General features: G+C 41.9%; 1 protein-coding gene across 1 annotated transcript; it reads left to right on the top strand.

The window, feature by feature from the left end:
• On the top strand, positions 1-27,107 carry LOC141000162 (protein NLRC3-like). The gene is made up of 7 exons (XM_073470802.1): positions 1-413; positions 1,916-3,719; positions 4,742-4,915; positions 6,422-6,595; positions 18,353-18,529; positions 26,323-26,425; positions 26,958-27,107. Exons 1-7 carry the CDS (start codon positions 200-202, stop codon positions 27,105-27,107), a joined length of 2,796 nt encoding a protein of 931 aa, XP_073326903.1. The 5' UTR covers positions 1-199.

Raw genomic sequence — 27,107 nt, 5'->3', positions numbered from 1 at the left:
CCTCAGTTATTGAGAACACTTTTAACTCCAGGTTCAAACTGACTAAACAGAAGAGTTGAAATAACACAAGCAGCCATTTTTATTCCAGACTGAAGCTGAATTCATCAGAAAAGTAAAGACAGTTTTACTGTCCTCTGTCAGCTGATCTGAGCTTCAACAGTGTCGACCAAATCTTGATATTTTTAGAAACAATCAACAAATGGTTTCAGTCCTAAAGAAATGTCTTCACAGAGAGAAGAAGAGGAGGCATGTTTCTGTGGAGGAGCAGCCATCCTGCTGTGTTACCTGTCAGGACGTCCTGAAGGATCCAGTCTCTACCAGCTGTGGACACTGGTTCTGCAGACAGTGCATCACATCATACTGGGACCAGTCTGCTTCACCAGGACTCTCCTCCTGTCCCCAGTGTGGAGAAAGTAAGACTATATATCTGTCTGCTGGTGTCTTCATGTCTGAACACACTACTTGTTGTTTTAATACATTTGTTATGTCTCACATTAACCAATCAGAGAGCTGCTTGTTCTCTGTATGCAGAGATGGAGATGGAGAAGTGTCAGACAGCAGCTTGAGACAAAACAGCACTTTAAACAACAGTCCACATTAGCTTTCCTGCTAACATCTCCTCCTCCTCTAACTTACAAACACACACCTCGTCCTGCAGATCCACTTGTTGAACAAGCCACCGAACAAACATCCAGTGAGGAAAAGTGCACTGCTAACATCTATTTTCAGGCTGCAGCAGATGCTAATTAGCTGCTCAGTGTCAGCACATTAAACAGCTTAAAATGTAACCTGCTTCATTACAATACGTTCATTTAGCCGACGTTTTTATCCAAAGAGACTGAAAATAACTGACTGAACCATGTGGATACAACATGAGTAGATCACATTCATCAATTATGCTGAAATGGTTCAAGAGCTACAACTAGAAGCAATAAGAGATCAAGAGAGAGATTGTTTTTATGGACCAAGGTGCCGTCTGAACAGGAGAGTTTCAGTCTGAACAGGAGAGTTTTCAGTCTGAACAGGAGAGTTTTCAGTCTGAACAGGAGAGTTTTCAGTCTGAAGTTGTGTCGAGTTTCTTCTGTTCTGATGTCACTGGGGAGTTTGTGTCACTATTGTGGATCCAGGACATCAGACAGTCTGGATCTAGTTGAGCAGTAGCTGGTCCTCCCTTGTAGTGAGGGAATAACAAGCAGTCAGCAGCAGCAGAGTGTAGTGGACGGGCTGAGGTGCAGGTGGTGGTCATTTACAGGGGCCAACCTGAGATGTTGTCCCTCAAGCAAAGGAGTTGAGTTCAAGAAACAGTGCTGTGCATAGAGGTGAGCCCAACTAAATCTAGTTGGTACCGCCCCACCTCCGGCACCAGCACCTGTTCCTTCCCCCATGAGAGGAGACACTCCCTGTCCTGAGGACCAGTCTGGGATGCCAGGAATCAGCACACCTGCCTTCTTTTGCATGAGACTGGCACACACCCGACCCCAATGCCCGTCCCTGCTGGTAGTCAGCCCACAGGGTGGCGTCTCCATGTAGTCAAAGGCCAGACACCAGATATTCACCAGCGACCTCCACTCCCAGGTTGAGCTCCAGAAAGGTGCCCTGATGTCTCTTTCCTGGTTCAGGAGCTGCAGCACCTTTGTGGCTGATTCATAAAGGCTCTTTGAATCACTCTCAGTCTGGCTCCTCCTCTGGGGCTGATTAGCTTTGCGAGACCCTGCCAGGGGCTAATGCCCCCGACAACAGAGCTCCGAGGATCACAGGGACACACAAACCTCTCCACGACGTTAAGGTGGAGAGAAAGACAAAGAAAACAACAAACATGTTCTTATACTGATGGTTTTAACTTGTAATGAAAAGACCATTGACTGCTGATTGTCACATTGTATTTTTTGTCTCCCACTTTTGTCTCTTTTTTCAGTGAATGCTGGTCTGCAGGAGGTTTTCCATGAACATAAGATCAGTCTGAGGAGGAGATTTGAACGTGTGACTGAAGGAAGTGATGAAACAGGAAGTGATGAAACAGGAAGTGGAACCCTCCTCAACAAGATCTACACTGAGCTCTACATCACAGAGGGACAGAGTGAAGAGGTTAATACCCAACATGAGGTGAGGCAGCTGGAGACAGTTTCCAAGAAGGAGACCTTCAGTGAAACTCCAATCAGGTGCTGCGACATCTTTAAAGCCTCACCTGACCAACAGAGACCCATCAGAGTGGTTCTGACCAACGGCGTCGCTGGAGTTGGAAAAACCTTCTCAGTGCTGAAGTTCACTCTGGACTGGGCAGAGGGCTCCGAAAACCAAGATGTCAGTCTGCTGGTTGTGCTGTCGTTCAGGGAGCTGAACCTGATCAGAGATGAGCAGTACAGTCTTCTCAGGCTGCTCCATGTTTTCCATCCAACATTACAGAAGGTGACAGCAGAGAAGCTCGCTGTCTGTAAACTTCTGTTCATCTTTGACGGCCTGGATGAAAGCAGACTGTCACTGGATTTCAAGAACCATGAGGTCGTGTCTGATGTCACACAGGAGTCATCAGTCAGCGCGCTGCTGACAAACCTCATCGAGGGGAAGCTGCTTCCCTCGGCTCTCGTCTGGATAACTTCTCGACCTGCAGCGGCCAATCAGATCCCTCCTTCACGTGTCGACAGGGTAACAGAAGTACGAGGCTTCACTGACGCCCAGAAGGAGGAGTACTTCAGGAGGAGGGTCAGTGATGAAGATCTGTCCAGCAGAGTCATCTCACACATCAAGACCTCCAGGAGCCTCCACATCATGTGTCTGATCCCAGTCTTCTGCTGGATCACTGCTACAGTTCTGGACCACATGTTGACTACAGGCCAGAGAGGAGAGCTGCCCAAGACCCTGACTGACATGTACTCACACTTCCTGCTGGTCCAGACAAAGAGGAAGAAGCAGAAGTACCATGAGGGACGTGAGACGAGTCCACAGGAGCTGACGGAGGCTGACAGGGAAGTTCTTCTGAAGCTGGGGAGGCTGGCGTTTGAACATCTGGAGACAGGAAACATCATGTTCTACCAAGAAGACCTGGAGCGGTGTGGTCTTAATGTCACAGAGGCCTCGGTGTACTCAGGAGTTTGTACAGAGATCTTCAGAAGAGAGAGTGTGATCTTCCAGAAAACAGTCTACTGCTTTGTTCATCTGAGCGTTCAGGAGTTTCTGGCTGCAGTCTACATGTTCCACTGTTACACCAACAGGAACAGAAAGGTACTGAAGGACTTCCTGGGAGGACAGAGTCCCTCAACCCTGGATGACTTCCTGAAGAGAGCCATGGAGAAATCCCTCAAAAGTAAGAATGGTCACCTGGACCTGTTTGTTCGCTTCCTTCATGGACTCTCTCTGACGTCCAACCAGAGACTCTTAGCAGCTCTGCTGGGTCGGACAGACAACAGGCCAGACATCATCCAGAGAGCCATCAAGAACCTGAAGGAGATGAACAGTGATGAGATCTCTCCTGACAGAAGCATCAACATCTTCCACTGTCTGACGGAGATGAACGACCACTCAGTCCATCAGGAGATCCAAGAGTTCCTGAAGTCAGAGAACAGATCACAGAAGAAACTCTCTGAGATCCACTGCTCAGCTCTGGCCTACATGCTGCAGATGTCAGAGGAGGTTCTGGATGAGTTGGACACACAGAAATACAACACATCAGAGGAGGGAAAACAGAGACTGATTCCAGCTGTGAGGAACTGTAGAAAGGCTCGGTAAGTCCAGATGTGATGAACATTAAAAATCCTGGTAAAGCTGAAGCCTTCAGTATTAAAGACAAACACTTTACACACATGCATTATATAAAACCTCAACACGATACATGTTTTCCTCAACAAGTATGAAACCTGCTGATTGAATCAATGATCATCACCAAGCTCAGAGATGAAATGACATGTAGTCGTCTACTTTCCAAAACATTTCCTTCAGCCAGGTGAACTCCACCTGAGACAAATGATCACCCATCAAATGATAATAACTCAATCTTTAGCACTAATTATACTATTGATGCAGTAGAAGAGGCTGAATTAATTTAATGGGAGGTGAAAAGCAGACGGAGCGACAGAATAAAATGCATCAAAGAACAAAATCCACACAAACACATAACTGAGGTAAACACATACGAGTGCAGTTACAACCTACAGTGAATTTACATGAAGCTTCATGAATATAAATCAACTCAAATCTGACACGTTTACATTACAGTCATTTGGACACTTTGTCCCGAACATCAGTTTGGTTCATGTTGCTCAAGGACACTCAGGAGGTTCATTTATTGATTTATTTTCTTGATATAAGACTTTTAAAAGCAGTGACAAAGTGCTGTACACACATTAAACAGCAACACAACGAAAGAGGCACAAGCAAAAGCAAGTTTTACCCGACAATTACAAATATAAATATAAAGAGCACAGAATGAATCAAACAAACCAAAATCAAACATGAAGATAAAAACATCCACATCAGGGTTAAAAGCAGCTTTATTCAAGTGTGTTTTGGGGGCTGATATAAAACGGGGCAGCGATTCAGCCCCTCTGATCTCCTCAGGCAGGGAAAGTCTGGGGCCTCGTGGGCAGAAGGAGCTCAAGTTTCAAACTACAAACCTTGTGATCAATGACTGACCAGCTCAGGCCGACCAACTGACCCCCTGTGCTTTGTGATGCAACATGTATGAATCTGTTTTCACAATAAAGTCTCACATTTTATTGTTTTAATGTTCTTTTATCTGTAATCACAGATTTATTAACTGTGCACTCTCAGAGAGTCACTGTGAAGTCGTGGCCTCAGCTCTGAAGTCCAACCCCTCCCATCTGACAGAACTGGACCTGACTTACAACTACCTGCAGGATTCAGGAGTGAAGCTTCTCTGTGCTGGACTGGAGAGTCCAAACTGTCGACTGGAGGTTCTGAGGTCAGTTCATGTGTTTCTGTGTAGATCTATAACATTTAAATCAGAACAGAAGTTTTACATTTCCTTCAGTTCACCTGTTTTCTGGGTTTGTCTGAGCTCAAATCACAACAACTCAGTTTAAAGTTTGACTGCAGATTATATATTTATATCACACACACACACACACACACACACACACACACACACACACACACACACACACACAGATACACAGAGATTTAAATCTCTGAAAAGAAAGTGTTGAATGTTTGAAAAAAGGATGTTGGATGATGTTTAAGTCACGTTGGACAGAAGACACCTCCTCATGTATTCATGTGCTCTTCATTGGATAACAGTGTCTCTTTATTTCAATGTTAAAGGATTATTACGTACCTTCTTCATGTATTCTTACTGTAGTTAAGTGCACTTAAAATGAGTCACAGGACAACTGTGTCCCAATAAATTCACTTAGAATAAAAATTCTAACAGCCATAAAAAATAAATGTAACCATCCACAGTGAATCACAGTAAACCCAACATGTGGTTTTCTACTGACCTTGTTCACAATGAAACTTTAACAAGTCAAACCAATGAATTCAGTGCAATGTTCCTTTAACCTTGTTTTGTTACTATTCACTGTCAATTGACTTTTGTTCAAACACAAACATGTTCCTTTAACTTTGCTCTGCTATTGATCACTGCTGATGAACTTCAGCACCAAAGACCTTCATTAGTATTAAACACACCTGAAGAACTCTTATAGGACCTTTAAGTGGTACTTCATTATGTTGTGGGCCCACACACACACACACACACACACACACACACACACACACACACACACACACACACACACAAGCTGGCAACCAGGGAGCACAACACAGAGAAATAAGACAAACGTCACGTTGCAGGCCTGGTTGAAGCTGGGGAGCGTGGCGGCCAGATACAGTTGAAGCCGGTTCACTTTGACCGAGCAGAAACAACAGGTGAGTTCTCACCGTAGCAGAGCTCAAGTCACAAGAGTCCCAGTAGTGCAGCTCCAAGCTGAAGGGGATACGCGGCGGCTGATGGCAAGCTGACTGTGGAGGACCCTCGGCCGACTGTGGCCGGTTGCAGACGAGGAAAAATCGTCGGAAACGAGACTGAAAATTCAACCATCTTAATAACAGGAGCTTTAAATAGCAGAATCAAATGTTCCATCAGTTTCTGTGGGTTTTTATTTGGCTGCACAACATGAGTTTGTACAGATGGAGCCTCTGGTGGAGCTGCAGAGTTTAAGAGGTGACATCACTACGTCTTTATTGAAGCAGCAGCACGTTGTCATTAATATTAATGAGAGCTCTGTTTCACTTTGTGTGTTTGACAGTGTTGAACCTGCATCCTGTTGGGTTCAGGTGTTTGGAGCTTCATTTTCTAAACGTCTACATCCTGAACCTTCTTCAGCTCTGAACAGATTATTAAACACTGAATGATTTCAAGCAGGAACATTAAAGTCTTTTAAACTGACATCATTTATTCTTTATTCAGATTGAGGTGGTGCAGGTTGTCAGAGATCAGCTGTGCTTCTCTGGCCTCAGCTCTGAAGTCCAACCCCTCCCATCTGAGACAGCTGGAGCTGAGCAACAACAAGCTGCAGGATTCAGGAGTGAAGCTTCTCTGTGCTGGACTGGAGAGTCCAAACTGTCGACTGGAGACTCTGAGGTCAGTTCATGTGTTTCTGTGTATCTATAAAATGTCATTAATTTACATGTTTTGCTCTCTCTCTCTCTCTCTCTCTCTCTCTCTCTCTCTCTCTCTCTCTGTCTCTCTCTCTCTCTCTCTCTCTCTCTCTCTCTCTTTCTCTCTCTTGCTCGACCACACACTCTCCACACACAGCACACGTGTGGTTGTTTATCTCAACAAGGAAACTAGCTTTACTTGAGAAAGGCTGCAGGCAGCGAGACAGAAGACTGCTGAAAGGTAGAAAGTGAAATGTTACTTCAGAGCGTGGAGGACGAGACGACTCTGGCTGTTCCCACTGACCAATCAGTGGTCTGCAGTGTGTTAGCTCCACCTTTTAGCGTGGGATCAGTGCATCAGTGAAGCTAAACGTGTTCATAGCTGTTTCAGACAGCCAAAGGTGGAGCCAAGAGCTGCTGGAGGCTCAACAATGGGTTAAATATGGAGGGAACTTCTCACATGTTCTCTCCTGGAAGACATTGGTAGTGTTTCACTCAGTTCATATTTCAAAGTGACAGAAATAGTTGTGTAACAAATGAAAAAGAGCTGAGAGAGAAGTTGAAACCTGGGCTCTGTCTCACCTGCACTCAGCTCACCAATCACAGAGTGAGGAAGGTGTTAATGTTTGTTTGTCACTTTTGTAAAGTGACAGAAGTTGTTGGACACAGACCCCCTAATCTGACATCAGAAAGGTGTGGCCCCCCGCAGAGATTTAAACCTCTGAAAAGAAAGTGTTGAATCTCTGAAAAAAGGAGGTTGGAATTCTAATATGTGCGGGGGATTTCAACATGATTCTGAATACTAGACTGGACACAACTAATAACAAGAGAACTAAGACTCATCTATCGAAACTTGTCAACACCTCTCTAGCTGAATTGGGGATGTTCGATGTTTGGAGAGAACTCCATCCGTTAGAGAAGGACTTCACACATTATTCTGCTCCACATTCGGAGTACTCCAGAATAGATTATTTTTTTATGAACACAATAGACAGATATAGAGTAGAGGAATGTAAAATAGGGGTAACTGACTTATCTGACCACAGTATTATTTACCTCAATATCCATCTAACTAGGAGAAATAAAAATACACTCTGGAGATTAAATGTGGGTATGCTGAATAACCAGAAAACACAGGAGGAGGTTAAGAAAGAAATTAAATGCTGCATTGAGGACAACCTAGACAGCCCAGTGGATCCTACCATACTTTGGGATACGGTAAAAGCTGTAATGAGAGGGAGGTTAATAGCGAGGGCAGCTTACCAAAAAAAGACTAGAGAGGAAGACTATAAGAAATTGGTTAAACAATTAATAATACTGGAACAGCAACATAAAAATAAAAAAGACGATCCGGCTTTACAACAAATAATCAATGTGAGACGGCAGATAGATGACATCCTAAGTCAAGAGGTCGAGAAAAAACTAAGATTCATTAAACAGACCTATTATGAATCTGGATCTAAGGCAACTAAATATCTGGCAAGAAGACTTAAGGTCCAGCAAGCTTCTCACACAATACATAAGATTAGAGACCCTGTTACGAAACAATTGCTGTTTGAGCCTGAAGAAATAGAAAGTGTTTTTAAAGATTACTATGAAAACCTATACACCCAACCCACAGCAAAAAGAGTGTGTGAAATGAAAGAATTCCTTGATTCCTTGGACTTGCCTGCTATTGGAAAAGAGCAAAATAAAAAATTAATTTCCAGCATCACAAAAAAAGAACTAGATGCCGCAATTAGTAGATTAAAATCAAACAAAACGCCAGGTAGTGACGGATTCCCCAGCGAGTGGTATAAAACATTTAGGGAGGAATTACCCCGCTACTTCTGAATTCCTTCAACCAGACACTGACAGAGGGCAAACGGCCTCCCTCTTGGAAAGAGGCCATAATCTCAGTTATTCCAAAGCAAGGTAAAAATAAAGAACTTTGCGAATCCTATAGACCTATTTCAATCCTAAATGTGGATTATAAAATTTTTACTTCAATAATTTCCAAAAGATTTGAAAATTTTATGTCTGACTTGATAGACGAAGATCAGTCAGGTTTTATTACAGGTAGGCAGACTCAGGATAACATCAGACGTATTCTGCACATGATAGATCAGATCCAAAGACAAGGCCTGAGAGCAGTACTAGTGAGCCTCGACGCAGAAAAGGCCTTTGACTGTGTCAATTGGAGGTTTCTGTATCAAGTTTTGGGAAGACTAGGGATTCATGAACAAATTATACAATGTATCCAAGGCCTCTACCAAGAACCAACAGCGAGGATAAAAATTAATGGACACCTAACTGACAGATTTATTTTACAGCGAGGAACTCGCCAAGGATGTTGTTTTAGCCCTACCTTGTTTGCTATATTTATTGAGCCGCTGGCACAATTGATCAGACAAAGTAACAACCTAAAAGGAATCCATATAGGACAGCAGGAGCATCGGATAGGGCTCTTCGCTGATGATGTTATTGTGGCTCTTCAAGACCCAGATAGAACATTTCCTAATTTGATGTCGATATTAGAAGATTACGGCAAATACTCTGGCTATAAATTAAACATAACAAAAACACAAATTCTTACACTAAATTATTCCCCAGGCCGAGAAATTAGAGAAAAATATAAAATAAAATGGAATTCGAAAGTAATTAAATACCTGGGTGTGGTATTGGCTAGAGACCACATTAAAACATTTGAAATTAATTATAAAAACATTAACAATAATATCAAGACAGATATCGGGCAGTGGTCTGCTTTTAACATGGACTTTGAGACACGAATCGAGGTAATAAAAATAAATGTGGTACCGAGACTGTTATATCTTTTCCAATCCATCCCACAGATGATTCCAGAATCACAATTCAGACAGTGGGATACACTTATTTCTAGATTTATCTGGGCCGGTAAGAGACCGAGGGTCAGGTATAAGACACTTCAATTACCAAAAGAAGAGGGGGGGCTGTCCTTGCCTAATCTGAAACAATACTTTTACGCAGCTCAAGTAAAGTTCCTGGTTTCTACATGCTGCCCTCTATATCAGGCAAGATGGAAAGACATAGAGGCCCAGATGGAAGGTTTCCAGATTCAGGCAATATTAGGGGACATGGGAAACAAATTGGCTCGACAAAGCAAAAATGAAATTATTAAACAAACATTGACAATATGGAACATGATGGTAAAAGAATACAATATGGAGGGAGACATCAAATTATTAATTTGGCCTGCTCTAGATCCCAGATTCGAACCAGGAATCAGTGATGCTGGATTCAGGCGATGGTGGGACAGAGGCATCACAGCAGTATGCGCAATAACTCATAGAGGGCTCTTAAAAAGTTTCAGTGAGTTACAAAAAGAATTTGGGCTGGAAAACAAAGATTTTTTTCGTTACCTGCAAATTAGAGATTTTTTCGATAAAAGAATCAAACCAACATTGTCCAGAGAGGGCAATACAGTGATAGATACTCTAACTGAAGCCTATAAAAAGAAGAATAAAAAAATAATATCTAAAATATATCAAGGCCTTCAGAAACAGAATGGGATCAACACAGGATACATTAAAGCAAAATGGGAGAAAGAACTAAATATAGAAATATCAGAGGAGGAATGGCGTTCTATGTGGAGTGCACAGCATTCATCTACAAGTTCAAAGAAGTGGAGAATATTTGGCTGGAAGAACCTGATTCGTTTTTTCATTACACCTCTTATAAAAAGCAAATTCTCTCAATCACAAGAACAGTGCTGGAGGCAGTGCGGAAACATGAACGCTGATCATTCCCATATATTTTGGCTATGCCCAAAAATTCAAACCTTCTGGGATCATGTATGTACTACTGTGACAAAGATCCTGGGATACACAATCCCTAACAATGTGACGGTCCTCTTTTTCTGTGTCCTAAATGAAAATGTGGTTCTTAAAAATGACTGGTATCTGTGTAAAATACTGTTGATGGCTTGTAAAAAAGTTATAACAAAATGCTGGTATAAAACAGAACCTCCAAGCATTAACCAATGGATGGACAAAGTGAAGGAAATGTGTTTAATGGAAAAGATGACTTTCTCTCTCCGATCTAGAGGAGCAACCTTCTCCAGGAAATGGGAGAAATGGACTGCTTTTATCAAAACAATTGAGGACACTACACACTAATCAAGTAAAGTCACTGGACATTATATATAGGTCTTTCAACTGAGGAGCCCCCATGTTTTTGTTTTTGTTTTATTGTCTTGACAGTCTGTTGTCAACTTGTTCATTTCTGAAAATACTAAATAAAAAGTATCAAAAAAAGAAAAAAGGAGGTTGGATGATGTTGAAGTCACGTTGGACAAAAGACACATGAGTGTGATGTGATCTCTGATTCAACACACTGCACGTGTTGAATGTGTGAAACTCTGAAGACAAACTTTAATAACATGAAAATATTACACTGCTGATGAATTATAAGTGCGACACAATTATCTCACACATACTGTTGTTGTTCTCACATGTTTAAATCCATTTGAATATTTACTTTAAACCGGTTAATACTTTGAAAACATTATTCAAACTGTTTAAATCTTAGTTTTCATGTCATCAGCTCTGAAGGGGATTTGACCACATAGATTCTGTCCTGATTCACACTGAGCATCTTGTTCTGCTTCATATTTAAAACATATCTAATATAACATCAAACATTCAGCACTGTTTTATTCTCCATCAACCTCTTCATCATTGATTTGCACTTTTCCTTCTTGCTTCTGAAAGTAAAAACACAAACGTTGTGTTTTCTTCTGTCAGACAACAACAAACGTGTGTTTGTTCCAAACCTTTCTGATGATATGTGACGTCTGTACTGACTGAAACACTTCAGCTCAGGATGACTTTTATCTGAAAGCTCCTGTTGCTGAGAGAGTTGATCTTTGAGTCTCGTTCCCGACCCGTCAAATACTGACGCTTTGGGACGGCGGCCGACCCGACCTACAATCCCAAAGCGTCAGTATTTGACGAGTTGGAACGAGACTGAAAATTCAACTATCTTAATAACAGGAGCTTTAAATAGCAGAATCAAATGTTCCATCAGTTTCTGTGGGTTTTTATTTGGCTGCACAACATGAGTTTGTACAGATGGAGCCTCTGGTGGAGCTGCAGAGTTTAAGAGGTGACATCACTACGTCTTTATTGAAGCAGCAGCACGTTGTCATTAATATTAATGAGAGCTCTGTTTCACTTTGTGTGTTTGACAGTGTTGAACCTGCATCCTGTTGGGTTCAGGTGTTTGGAGCTTCATTTTCTAAACGTCTACATCCTGAACCTTCTTCAGCTCTGAACAGATTATTAAACACTGAATGATTTCAAGCAGGAACATTAAAGTCTTTTAAACTGACATCATTTATTCTTTATTCAGATTGGAGGACTGCAGTTTGTCAGAGATCAGCTGTGCTTCTCTGGCCTCAGCTCTGAAGTCCAACCCCTCCCATCTGAGAGAGCTGGAGCTGAGCTTCAACGAGCTGCAGGATTCAGGAGTGACGCTTCTCTGTGCTGGACTGGAGAGTCCAAACTGTCGACTGGAGACTCTGAGGTCAGACACCATTTTTTACTTCTGTGCTCAGATCAATATGATGTGAAAGTTGTGTTGACACTAAACTGCAGACATCAGCTGATATTATACTGATCCACACTGAGTATCTTAATGCTGAAGTCTGTTTTCTTCTTCTGTGGTTTAGTCCATTGACTGTGGCAGAGCAATGTTGAGCTGCACATTTAAAACTTTCATATAACAACATGAATAATTCACTCTGAACATCCTCAACTATTGATTTTCATCTCAGATTACAAATCATGTTTTTTAAAGTGATGAGAAAAATACATACTACAATGAAAAGTTAAATAATCTCTATTTTAACTATCAGACAATAACAAATATATTCAGAATCGTCTTTTTACAACATTTTAATGAAGCTTTGTGACGTTTATACTGACTGAATATTTAAATTGTGAAGTTTCATCATTTATTCTTTATTCAGATTGGACAGATGCAGTTTGTCAGAGATCAGCTGTGCTTCTCTGGCCTCAGCTCTGAAGTCCAACCCCTCCCATCTGAGACAACTGCACCTGAGTAACAACGAGCTGCAGGATTCAGACGTGAAGCTGCTGTCTGAACTTGTGGAGAGTCCAAACTGTCGACTGGAGACTCTGAGGTCAGTAGAGAGTTGGAGTCAGTCCATGCTGGTTTCAGCAGTATTGTAATAAACACAGTCAGTATCAGAGTAAAGATCCAGCATTTCCTGCTTTCCTCAGTGAAGCTGTGAGAGGAGAACGGTGACAGGCTTCAGGATTGGACAGAAAGAGATAGAGGGGGAACAGTCAGCCAATCAGAGGAGCCAGAAGCTTGTTGTGATCGTGTGTTTGAGTTGAAGTGAAGACGACTGTTGTTGTTGTGTTCATGTGTACAGGAAGTAAAGCTGGATCACAGCTGACAGCATCACAGGATGTGTAGAGACAGCGTCCTCATCCATCAAACTGTTGTAGCATCAAATCTGTGTTCTCTCATTTCAACACTGAACAACTGATCAGTCCATCTTTGTCACAGCTCTCAGGTCTACGGTGGCCCTGAAGGTCAAAACACAACAACATCCCACAAAACATCAAACTGTCACCAGAGACTCTGGTTCTGTCCAATAACAAACAAGAACGCCGTCCCACCTTTTCCATAATCTGAAGTGTGGTTGTGTTTTGACCTTCAGGGCCACCGTACAGATCGCTCTGACTGAAGCCTGCACATCACTGACTCTTATTTCAGAGAACCGCGGTTACATTTAGTAACCATGTGGTCTCCTCACAGACCAGAACCTCTGCTGAAGTCCAGTAACCACAGCTGGTGTTGACTGTTCAGTCTCGGTGTGAACATGTCGGAGCTTTAACATCAAATATTTATCTGTCCGTCTGTCTTTAGTTTTATCCAGATGTTTTTACAACAGACTCCATATTTACATGTTTGTAATATTTAAAGCAGATGAAATGTTCAGGTGTGACTGAGACTCTGGTTTTTAACAGCAGTGAATCATCATCAGAGTGTTTCTGCAGTGATGATGCGTTCAGGGACTCTGAGCAGTTTATTTCACTGTGTGCTTGAGTGAAACCTGCAGAGTAAACACACTTGATGTGTCTGCAGGTCTGTGAGCTTCACTCCAACACGTTAACATGAGCTGAAAGGAAGCTGGCTACGCTACACAGCCGCTCCACTTGTGGTCTGAACAGGACTGAAGTCCTGCTGGTCTTTATATCACTGACTGACAGCTGATGGAGGGAGTCTCTGTAGACACTCATGTATCACTTCTGCTGTCTCTCTGCTTCTCTCATCAGGTGGAGGTGGTGGTGATCTCTGTCAGAGTGAGTGATGAGAAAGGTGGAGGTGTTGAGAGGATCAGCTGTGTCCTGATGATCCAGAGAGGTTGAAGCAGCACCATCAGCTGGTGGGTGGAGAGGCTCTGACTGGGCGGAGAGGAGAGCTTCATCCAGCAGCGACTGACGGACCAATCACAACACGTGGAGATGATGTCAGTGCTGCAGTGTGAACTGCTCTGAGATCAGCTCCACTGTCCAGTCCAGCATCGTCCCTGTTTCCTCTGGATGTTGTAGGGACACATGTCCCTCGCCTCTGCTTTTAATTGAGGCTTTGTCTTCTGAAAGGCAAACACTCCTCTACAGATATGAGCTCTCCTCTTCACCTGGCAGGGAGGACGTTGTTGTCTTTACAATAAAACCGTGGAATAGATGATTCCCAGGAGACCATCTGTCCTTATTTACAACTCTACACACCATTTGTCCTCTTTCCCCCTCAAGACAGAAACACTCCTTTCCTTCAGGTCCATCGAGGTTCATCATCAAATGAATCCACTCTCCAGACATCAAGAGGAACAGACAATCTTGTGTTATAGTTTCATGTCTTTGCAGTTGTGTTAGATTAACAAAGTGCTGACAATTGTTCTCTGCTGATCTAATTAAAACACACACACACATTCCCACAGTGAAGGTCTGGTGACGCCCACCTTCTTGGAGTAATCTTGGTTGACAGCTTAATAATTTATAGTTGTGTTGTTCTTATCTTTTGCGCTCCACTGTGAAGTTCTCTACACTTCTCCAGATTTCAACACGGTTCTGAACAGCTATTAAACCAGAACCTCATCTTCTTAATTTTAACAAATTATTAAACAGGCAGAAAAGTTATTAAAACTGATTTTTCTTACACTTCCCTACGATTAAGATTGAGTGAGATGAATGTAATGTGTAAAAACGCCCTGTGGTGAGTCCTGGTGTGATCGGGACAAACTGTTCAATCATGTCGTTAATACGTTTGGATTATTACCAGTGAATGTCTCTGATGTGCCCTGTTTAACAAGTATCAAGCTGGAACTAAAAGAAATATGAGTGGTGACTTCTACTGTATAATCAAGTGTGTTTAGATGTTCTGATCCAGTTTTAATTCCTTTGTGGATGTTAAAGTGGTTTTAATAATGACATATGATTTGGTGTTGGACAAAGTCCACATATGAAGCCGTGGTGACATTCTGGGGAAGGTGAAGCGGTTTAGCAACGTTTCAAACTCTAGTTTAGTTTGAGTCCGTTCCTGTGAAGTTTCCCACTTGTTATCTCCTCTGAGACAAACAGCGGCCGCCCTGCCCCCAGGCCCGCCGCCACTCGAGACTACAAAACAGAGACATCACTTCTCTGCTCGCTCCAAACTTTAACTCTCTTCTCTCTCCAAACTCTTCTCTTCTTTAATGTTTCCGCTCTTTACTTTGAGACTCGCTTCAAGACAGCGATCTCTGCACAAAGTGCTCACGTGTTCATTTTTCTCACTTTTATATTTATGGCTGTATTGATTCATCTCTTAAGTACTTCAACTTACATTAAGTTTCTACCAGAACCAAGTTCTGCTTTAATTAAGAGGAAGTGAACTTAATTGCAGCTTTTAGCTGAACAGAGATTCAGTCACTTTTGTTCCTATTAAAATGACTCTGGTCATATTTAAATGCTGTCACCCAACTAACCCGTGATCTCACCACCTGCACATGTTCATATACCCGCATTACTTTACCGGGTCCACATTTCCACTTACCTGTTGTTGTTCCTTTAAATCGCCATTTCATTCATTTACCCTGAATTATCTAGTTAATAAACATATTTAACCGTATGTCGTCGTCTGTACAGGTTTGTTTTTAACGTGGAGAACCGATGGAAACTGTGTAGAAGTCACTACTTCAGTTATGAGATTGAATGAATTGATCTGAAATTGATTAGAATTGATACAAATTAACCTGGAATGTGATTAATTTCATCGGGATTATTCAAATGGATGAAACAGCGGAGGTGGTGCCCCATTAACGAGTGTTTTATTAATGGCCAGTGATTAATAAATGACATGTATTATCAGTGTCTCTCCTACAATGTGACAGAGTGTCATCAGTGTCTCTGGACTGCTCTGCTGCATCTGCCAAGCAGCCGTCACGTCAGGAGCAGACACAATAATGAGTTAATTACTCGTTAACTTAGTTACAGAGTGAGTAAATGTACTTAGTTACAGAGTGAGTAAATGTACTTAGTCACAGTGTGAGTAAACGTACTTAGTTACAGAGTGAGTAAACGTACTTAGTTACAGAGTGAGTAAATGTACTTAGTTTGTCAGATGGTCCGGATGGTTTCAGTCTTTTGGACCTTGCGGTTCTGCTACAGTATCAATAAATGTCTCTCTTGGTCTTTGGGTCACGGTCCGGTCAGATCCAGGCAGCTCGCCTCTGGAAACAATAATCCAGGCCTGACACAAAGCACCTTCATCATCAGATGCTCTGAAGTGAGAAAGTCTGTGTTGTGGTTCTTATTGAGATGAGATGGAGCAGCCGCTTGATGACTGGAAACAGGCTGATGAATTATCAGCACTTTGTTTTCTATGTTGCCTCATTTATTTGTAATATTAGGGACGTATTTTACAAATAAATCATTAGTTGTATCTCTGCGTGAACCTCTTCAGGGTGTTTCTCTCTAAGTCAGTCAGACTCATTCATGCCTTCACCTGCAGTCCTGACAGTGTTGAGAGAAGCACCCAGAAGTCACAACTGAGCCAAAGGCAAGAAATCATGTTACAATGGGACTTTAGTAAAAGTGGAAGTCACTTATATGAATATCACTTCAGTCAAAGTCTCAAAGTCTCTGATATTAAATGTACTTCAGTATCAAAAGTTTAAAATAAATAGATTATAAATATTTCCACGTTTTTGTTAATCTGCAGATAGAATATATTTTAAAATGTGCAGCTTCAGCTCTGATACAGCTGCACCAGTAAAGACAGTAACTGAAGTTATCAGATAAATGTAGTGGAGTAAGATTACAATACTTATCTAATCTGAAGCAGAGTGGAAGAATAAAGTAGAAGAACATGGAAAAACTGAGGCAAAGTACAAGAACCTCAAAATGTACTTAGTTACAGAGTGACTAAAGGTACTTAGTTACAGAGTGAGTAAACGTACTTAGTTACAGAGTGAGTAAACGTACTTAGTTACAGAGTGAGTAAATGTACTTAGTTACAGAGTGAGTAAACGTACTTAGTTACAGAGTGAGTAAACGTACTTAGTTACAGAGTGAGTAAACGTACTTAGTTACAGAGTGAGTAAATGTATTTAGTTACAGAGTAACTAAATGTACTTAGTTACAGAGTGAGTAAATGTACTTAGTTACAGGATGTTCACTTTCACAGTACTCTGATGTTGTGAAACTTAAAGTACTTGTACTTGGTTGCGGGGCGGAATGAGCGCCCGCAAAAAACCAAACCGTGCGGTGTCTGCGTCGCTCGGATACACGTCACACATGTAATGTTGCGCGTGGGGAGTGCGCGGCTGGGCGGAGCCAAGATGGCGGTGCTGCAGGAAGCTGGTGCAAAGTTTCTCCGTCAAACAATCTGAGGTTTTGTGAATAGGCAGACAGAATATGTGGTAATTTTAACGTTTTACTGATAAAAAGGTGACTTTAACACATTAATATTTTGGTACCAAGACTAATGTTCCGTGGAAAAAAGATAAAGTTTGGAAAAACCGAGACGGTAAAAGTTTGAGCGCGAGCTGGCTGACGCACCAACGGACGTTAACGTCAGAGGAAGAAAGAAGATGAGTCCCGATGCTAATAGAGCTAACTGAGTGACTTATCTGCTCCACTATGACGGGAGCGACTCTGAAAAGTCAGTAGAAGTGAACACACCATGGGAGGAATGCAGAGAAACTACGCCTGAAGATAATGTGGACACTTTCGGCCCAGTCAGACGCTCAACATGTCAACAAACGGAAGAAACGGGACTGACGGTGACGGTGACGGTGCAAATGTCAGCGCGGACATTTTGGCGGCTGTCAAAGAGCCTCTCACACAAACATGACGAGACCAGACTAAGATTTCAGTGACTGAACTCACGACAGAAACAACGTGTCAACATATTGAAAAACTCTCCTCTACAGTTGAGCAACTTGTGGTGGATATTAATCATCACAAAAACATTTAGAAACAGACGGAGTCAGAAACGGAACCGCTGAGAAAAGAACCGGATTCTGAGGCAGGAGCTGCCGAAAACAAGCGCTGCAGTTACAGATGGACACTGAAACTACACGGAGTGAGAGAGGAGATGAACGAGGACGCAGAGCAGTGGTGATCGACATCCTTGGAAAAGTTGCCCCGGGACTTCATGAATATCTACAGGAAGGGGTCGACATTGTGCTTCGCCTTGGTCCGAACAGAAAGGACGGATCCCACCGGTCACTCATCGTCCTGTTGGCGCTGCGCCGTGTCCGTGATGCGGCTTGGAAAAGTGCCAAAGGCCGCAAGTTTCTGCGGAGCAACAAGCTGCGTCTCACCGAGGCACTTTCCCCGGAGGGTCGAGAGGCCGGAGAGAAACTCAGAAGCCAGGAAGGAAGGTAAAAAGGCGCCTTCCCAGGTCCTCATGCTCTGATAGAGGGGAAGAAGATTAAAGCCTTTTCCTCAGACTGATGAAGAGGAGAATCAGACAGTTGGATAAGTTGGCAAGCGTCCTGCACACTGCAGGTCTCCAGGGAGGTTATACAACACATCACAACACAAAACTGGACTTATTGGCTATGAACTGTTGTGTTTCGGTGATGACTGATGGAGAAAGCTGTTTCCAAACATCTCACGTCTCCAGGGAGGTTGTAACTCAGCAAAGACTCATTGACTAAGAACTGTTGACTTCTGGAGGTGACAGATGAAGATTGTTATCTTTCCAAACTGTCTCTGTCAAGAGGCACAAAACACCAGCAGCTACATTGTTGGAGTTAATCTCACACCTTTATACAATTTTATACAAGTATTATTTGTTGGTATGGGAGATAAATGGGTCTAAAACATATGATCAGACTTTGTTCTTTGTTCCTCATATTAACTCACGGTTTGCTAATAATCTGCAGTGTTGCTTAACTGTTAGAGCAAGATTATTTTTGAGCAGCAAAATATGTTCATCATATTTAGTTTATATAATTCACAATTAAAAACAGACAAAAGGAAAATGTGTTCTGTTTGAACAACAATATCTGGGTTTAACCCAACATGTTTGATAGTTATTGATTAATTCAATTTAAACTAACCTGTTTATGGTACCAACACTATATTTTTCTATAGTCACAACTTTTTTGACTGTCTGTCACTTCCTCGTTTAAGGAAGCTAAAACACACCTCAAAGTTCTTGTTATCTATTTGTGAGAGCTACTTCATTATTATTATTATCATTATTATCATTATTATTATTATTATTATTATTATTATTATTATTTCCTTTTATTCTTGATGGATTTTGAGTTTGATTCGCTAACGGTTATGTCATTGAATGTCAGAGGTTACGTGATTTATTGGAAAGAAAAGCCACTTTTCTGTTCTGTAAAAATAGTGAGGCTGATTTAATATTTTTACAAGAAACACATTCAGGTGAGTCGGATGTGAAGTTCTGGAAAGGGCAGTGGGGAAATAAGATTTATTGTCGTCATGGTACTGATCGTTCTGCAGGAGTCTCAATTTGTTTACATAAATTCAAAGGGGAGATCTTAGAGGTGGTGTCTTCACATGATGGTAGATGGATTTTCATGATTCTCAAGCATGATAATTCAAATTTTATAGTGTGTAATATTTATGGGCATAATTCTCACTCATCCAACAAGGTACTTTTTAGTCAGATTACCTCAAAAATAAATGAGCTATTACACAAATATCCTAACTCTTCCCTAATTTTAGGGGGCGACTTTAACGAGTGTCCTGATAATGCGATGGACAGATTCCCCCCAACACTGTGTCAGTCTCTGCTGAACAACAATATTATTTCAAAACTTTGCTCAGATCTCTCCCTGACCGACACATGGCGTTTCTTTAACCCAGACATGCAGGATTTTACATGGTCTAAGAATAACCTCTCATCTAGATCCAGGACTGATTTGTTTTTGATTTCTTCCTCTGCACTTCAGTATGTGAAAGAGGTCTCCCGTTCTTTTGCTCCATTGTCAGATCATAAGAAAATCACTCTGAAATCAGGGGGCTCACAGAATACGACTAAATTACGAGGATACTGGAAATTTAATAATACTCTACTTAAAGACAGTTCCTTTAATGATAGTATAAAAAATCTAGCCAAGGAAATTTTTAATGAAATTGTGGACAATGAATATACACAACAATGGGAGCACTTCAAGTTTATGACAAGAAGTATTGCTGTAAAGAGAGGTAAAGAGTTAAAAGCCCTAAAAAATAAAACAGAAGCTGAATTACTGAGCAGAATTGGTTTCCTCTTATCTGAACCCAACTTGTCTTCTGAAGAGGAGCTAGAAGTGAAGAGATACAGTTAAAATAGATCAGATTCATACTGAGTTAGCCAAAGGTGCATTTGTGAGATCTAGAGCCAAGTGGCTGGAAGAGGGGGAACAAACTCCAGCTATTTTTTGCTTTGGAGAAAAGAAATGGTCAAAGAAAGTCACTAAGTCTGATTAATATTAATGGTAGTAAATGTACTGAGCAAAAATTAACATCAAATTCAGTTTTTTCCTTTTATAGCAACTTATACAAATCAGAATTCAACAACCCCTCTTGTGAAATGTTTATTGGTAAGATTAAAAAACACAGTCACAATTGACGAGGACTTGAAAAAACCTTGTGATTCTGATCTGAGCAGAGAGGAAATCAAAACTGCACTTTTCTCAGTGAAAAAGGGTGAATCCCCAGGTGGAGATGGGCTTTCAGTTGAATGTTATATTCATGTGTGGGATCTCATTCAGGAGCCTTTATTCTGTATGTACTGTGAATGTGTTGGTCAGGGTGAGATGATTACAACTATGAAACGAGGCGTTATATCTCCAGATAAAGACAACCTATTGATAGAAAACTGCCGACCTGTCACTCTCCTTACTATTGATTACAAGATTCTGGCGTCAGTTTATGCAACTAGATTAAAAATGGGTCTTCCTCATATTGTTGCTGAAACACAATCAGGGTTCATTAAAGACGGACACATAAGTAATAACATCAGACTTATTTTGGATTTATTAGACTATGCAGATTCGGTCCACTCAGAAGCATTCATTCTCTTTTTGGACTTTTATAAAGCTTTCGACACCATTGAACATAAGTTTCTTACAGAATGTCTTCAATTGTTTGGCTTTGGAAATCAATTTATAGATACTGTTGACATGTTTTATAAAGGAATTAATAGCTCAGTGATTATTAACCACAACACCTCTAATAGATTTGATATAAATCGAGGTGTTAGGCAACGATGCCCGATTTCACCTTTGTTATTTATCTTAGTTGTTGAATTATTGTCATTAAATATAGTACATGACACAGATTTCAAAGGCATCTCTATATTCAATAGAGAAATAAGAATTTCTCAGCTGGCGGATGATACAACCCTTTTCCTGAAAGACAAAGAACAGTTGGTCAAAGCTATTGATCTAGTTAAACAGTTTTCATCAGCATCAGGCCTGAAACTTCATGGATCTAAATGTGAACTATTGCCCATACACAACTGTGACGATGCTTTCATAGATAATATCCCAGTAAAAACCTCAGTCAAGTATTTGGGCATTCATATAACAAAACATTTAATAGCGAGGCAACACCTGAACTTCTCTGGAAGAATGAAAAACACTAGAGATATCTTTAACCTTTGGCTTCAGAGAGACGTGACATCATACGTCAGGGTCCTTTTGTCAAAAGCTGAAGGCGTCTCTCATTTTGTTTATCCATCTCTTTCTGTTTGTCAATGATGCCACTGCTGAGGAAATTAACAAGCTTTTTCTGGACTTTGTCTGGAGGAATAAAACACACAAGCTTAAAAATGCAGTTCTATCTAACAGCAGAGCGGAAGGCGGCTTGAAGTGCTTAATCTCATTGATATTATAAATACTTTAAAATCAATTGGTTAAAAAGATGTTTGACACATCAAAATTCATTGTGGTTCTTCATCCCCAATCATGTTTTTGGAAAAATTGGTGGGCTTGCTTTCGTTTTAACCTGCAACTACTCACCTGACAAGCTTCCAGTCACGCTGTCCGAATTTCATCAGCAATCACTTCTTTCTGGGAAAATATGTTTCAATCACAATTTGTCTCCTCACAAAACTCTGTTATGGAATAACGAGTGTATTACTATTAGGAATAAGTCTCTTTTTTATTCCAGATGGTTTGAGAGAAGTATAAATAATATTTTGTCTGTTCTGGATGAACATGGTCTCGTCCTCTCCTGTGACAGTTTTTTATCGCCTCATAATTTTCCTTTACCTTTCAAAGAATACAACTCTGTGATAAGAGCAGTCCCCTCTGGCTCACTTAGTTTAATGAGAAGTCACCGATCTTTCTGTGGAGAAAATAGACCAGAGAGCAAATCTGTTTTACTTTTGAATGGTATCAACATACAAGACAAGAAATGTAACAATAAACATATAAGGAGAGTTTTTCAAGATAAAAAGAGGTTTTCTCCGCGAGGAAAATGTTACTGGTGCTCTCATTTAGAGGACATAGACTGGGAAAGCCTGGCTTTACCTCACAAATACTGTATTCATAACAAAGGAAAAGAAACTCATTTTAAAATTCTTCACAAAATATATCCTGTCAACTCAAACTGATGAAACTTTAAACCATCTGTTGTTTGAATGTAATGTCACAGTGCAATTTTGGTCGGACTTGTGTTCTTATATCTTCCCCAATGTCGACATGTCATACTGCTTTTCCCTTAAAGATGTTATATGTTATTATGAACATGAGAAGAACAAGTCTCTTCAGTATTTAGTTAATTTTTTCATTTTATTTGGTAAATATTTTATTCATAAGCAAAAATGTTCAGCCTCCAAACCAACCTTTCCTCATTTTTTAATTGAATTCAATTCACTTTATAAATCCCAGCCTGAGTTAAAAATAAAAAGAATACAACATTTTTAGACAACTATGAAAAGATATTTGACGTTCTCCCTGGCATTTAATGAAATTTATGATAACAGAGATTAGTACATGCATATATGTGTTGACATGACAATATAGTATTTATTTACTCATTTATTTATTTTATTTGTTTAAATGTTATTTTATATGAGATCCTTGCTGTATTTATTTATTCTATTTATTGACCTTTTGAATGTGAAACAGCTCTCATGTGTTGTGTTAGTGTTTGACACTTTGTATAAATTGAATAGTTAAATAAAGAGAAAAGAGTGGGCGGCTGGGCTTCCTGTTTGTGAAGAAGCAGAAGTCCTTTATCAGTCCCGCACACGGAGAAATGTGTGAGTCACAGTAGCTAAAGGACAGTTCAATACAACAATACACAAGAATAATAGTAAAAAATAAACAATATAATGAAAAGGCAGGAAATAGAAAAAGAGTTGTATATACATAACATGTACAGATATAAACAGTGTAATCACAGACGGTGCGGACAGGGTATTGTTATTAATAAATATGAGTAAATCAAAGTGAGTGCAAACCATAATGAGAACTGAGTTATACATTCATATTACAGTCATCTAATACTGCACAACTAAGGCAAACACACACAGCCTGATGTGTACTGGTGTTGAGCCTACGTGCAGGAATGTGTGTGTCAGTTGTATCCAGGTGTGTCAGGAGAGGCAGCTGCTCAACCAGCAGTGTAGCAGCATCAGGACCAGCTGTGTGACTCGACTCCAGGTTTCCTCCTGGTGGTGGATTTCTGCATCACACACCTGTCCACAACTCCAGAGTCACATACTTTGTGCACAGTTTTGGCCCCTTAAATGTTTTATTATACATTTCTGCCCAAATCAGATTTGTTGGACGGTTAAGGAGACAAATATAATAATAATGAATGATGACGTCACACGCTGACGGACTGCAGTAACGAATCGACACCTTCTGACCCCATAGATGTGTTTTCCCCAGTCAGAGATAGTGTGAGTGCGCGAGTGACCTTCCTGTGTGAAGACACGTCTTTATGGTCCCCACAGTCAACACGGCGGATTTAAACCTGACGTACAGTTGATAACTTCTGCTACATTGTGTTTGCACCTTCTGAGAGCGTGAAACGTTTCGGCTGTGGCCAGAGAGACGTGTGACCCTGGTCCGGGTCGGCGCGGACCACCTAAACCAGTCAGAACCAAAGCAGGACAGCAACATAATGTGGGACTGCAACATGCTGACGAGGGGAAGAGTGGGATGGCAGCAGGCGGGCAAAGTGTACACAAATGTCTTAACACAGTTGATCGGTACCGAGATCCAAAATTGCTGCTCGGTGGCACCGATCCCTGTCAAATATGCACCAGTGGAGCGAGATGTGACGTGGAACAAGCTTCTCTGGTCAAACGGACTGAAATGAACCTGGATGTGATTTCTGTTGAAGCTCACAGGGAGAATGAACGTGGCTGGAAGAAGAAGTGGCCGGAAGTCATTCTCAGCCAGACTCTGTTTCTGCTGAGGTGGAAGAAATAACGTGTGGTCGTATCTTGAAGGCCAAAGTGCAACATGAACATGTGGAAATGATTTCTGTGAATGTTCATGCTCCAGTTTTGAGCACTGAAAGATTGTTTTGTGTTTTTGATGTTTTGTGTGATGTCATTGAAAAGAGTTCAGATGATGTTTTGTTTCTGGGAGGAGGTTTGAACTCAGAGATGCTGAGTGAGACAGAAATCACCTGGAGCCTCATCAGGCCTCACCTGTCGGACTCGGACAGCTGATTGAGACGTGAGTTAAAGGACGTGTGGAGGTTTGAACAGGACGACAGGTCGTCACTCAGAGACAATCTGATGTCACTGGACACACGTGATCGCTTTCACTCTTTTAAGCATCATTTGAGTATTTTTAAAGGATGTCAGATATTTCCCCTGTCTGTCTGTCTGCCTGTCTGCCTGTCTGTCTGTCTGCCTGCCTGTCTGCCTGTCTCTCTGCCTGTCTCTCTGCCTGTCTGTCTGTCTGTCTGTCTGCCTGCCTGTCTGTCTGTCTGTCTGTCTGTCTGCCTGTCTGTCTCTCTGCCTGCCTGTCTGTCTGCCTGTCTCTCTGCCTGTCTGTCTGTCTGTCTGTCTGCCTGCCTGTCTGTCTGTCTGTCTGCCTGCCTGTCTCTCTGTCTGTCTGTCTGCCTGCCTGTCTGTCTGTCTGTCTGTCTGCCTGTCTGCCTGCCTGTCTGTCTGTCTGTCTGCCTGCCTGTCTCTCTGTCTGTCTGTCTGTCTCTCTGCCTGCCTGTCTGTCTCTCTGTCTCTCTCTCTGCCTGTCTCTCTGCCTGTCTGTCTGTCTGTCTGTCTGTCTGTCTGTCTGCCTGTCTCTCTGCCTGTCTCTCTGCCTGTCTGTCTGCCTGTCTGCCTGCCTGTCTGTCTCTCTGTCTGCCTGTCTCTCTGCCTGTCTCTCTCTCTGTCTGTCTGTCTCTCTGCCTGTCTGTCTGCCTGTCTGTCTGTCTGAACATGGACATACACACTCACTCACAACCATTTATTGACAGTCTGACATTAAGGAGCCGCTGCTCCTGACGTCACACACCAGGTGTCTCCACTAATCTCACCTCAGTATTTTTAGTTACAAAAGTACAAAACAAAAGAAAACAATAATAAATGAAGAAAATAAATAAATAAATAGAAAAAGGAGGACATCAAAACAGTCCCTCAATATCTTTCCCGCCCCCCATTCCCTTACATAAACCAAACCCATCCCCATCTTCAGTCCCAACAGGACGACACTTCCTACTTCTGGTACCTTCTCTTGATCAAGAGGTCGTTCAGTTCAACAGTATGAAACATACACCACTCCTTCAAAAACGGCATCTGATCACCAAAAAGCATTATCAGTCTGAACATTGAACTGAGATATGCAGGTAAACAGGCCATCAATAAGTTTTCCTCAATTTTAACCACAAATAAGGAAACCGTCCTGCTTCATAAACTCTACAGCAGGAAGGAATACGGTGCAGAGAGAAAACAAAAGGAGGTGGTTAGGACAGAGGAAAGAGAAGTAAATCCATGAAGAAGTACAATAAAACGAAGAGCCTAATAAGGGATGTCTGATATCAGATAAACAGAAGTGCAGCAGGTCTTCGGGGCGGTCTTGGAGGGAGTTGTTCTGGGCCTGCAGCAACTTCACTGTTTTCTCGGTGCTTGTTCAAAGTTTCCCAGCCAGGGACTCTGCAGCAGCCAGGCGGCTGTTGAAGTCATTCACAGTTTGGTGGATGCGTCCACTGAGCTCTGTAACGGTTTGATCACGTCCAGGGTTAATGCAGACGTGTCTTTCCGAAGCGAGGCTCGTTGGTTCTCCGGTTCCGAAACCAGCTGGCTCCTTGACAGAGTGTCCGGGGATCATCGGCGGGACCAGGTGAGTTGTTCCGACACACACGTGGTGTTTCCAGGGCTGTAGTGACACTTCCACTGAGACCTCTTTCACGCGGCTCTCTCCTACATCGTCACCTGGTTAATGGCAGGTTAGTTTTTATCCCATGAATGCACCACAACATGGCATCATGGACATGAGAAGTTCAAGTACCTGTCGTACTGTTGCCCGTGAGTATAAGTTGCCCACTGCAGAGCTGCCACCTCCTGTGAACATGTGAATGAATGCTCATTTGGGCCTGTTGATACTCTGATGCTGTCTGGCCTGCGCTGCCTTCACTGTAGGACACACGTGTGTTTTGCAGCAGCAGACGGGACGAAACATCTCCTTTTGATGGTGAAGGTTGCTGACACCTGCCCTGACGTCTGGTGAGGAGTCATCCTCTCCCTTCTGATCTTCATCTCTGCACTTTGAGCAGTGTGAGATACATGTCTGGGCTTTGCTCTGAACCACGATCCACGGTCGATACAGGTGTTTGTATCACAGGTTGATCCGGGCGTCTCACGCTCTGCCACAGCTGAGCGACCTCCCGCTGAGTTCGGGCTCGGTGTCGACAGACTCTGCAGACTGTTCCGCCCACGAGCTGTATGTCAGGACAGACATCCGCGACACAGACATCAGACCGACAACATGCACTTTTGGACCATTTATTGACAGTCTGACATGA

The sequence above is a fragment of the Pagrus major genome, chromosome 1 (genome assembly GCF_040436345.1).
Source record: "Pagrus major chromosome 1, Pma_NU_1.0".
NCBI lineage: Eukaryota > Metazoa > Chordata > Actinopteri > Spariformes > Sparidae > Pagrus > Pagrus major.
This window is presented reverse-complemented; position numbering and strand designations above follow the sequence as displayed.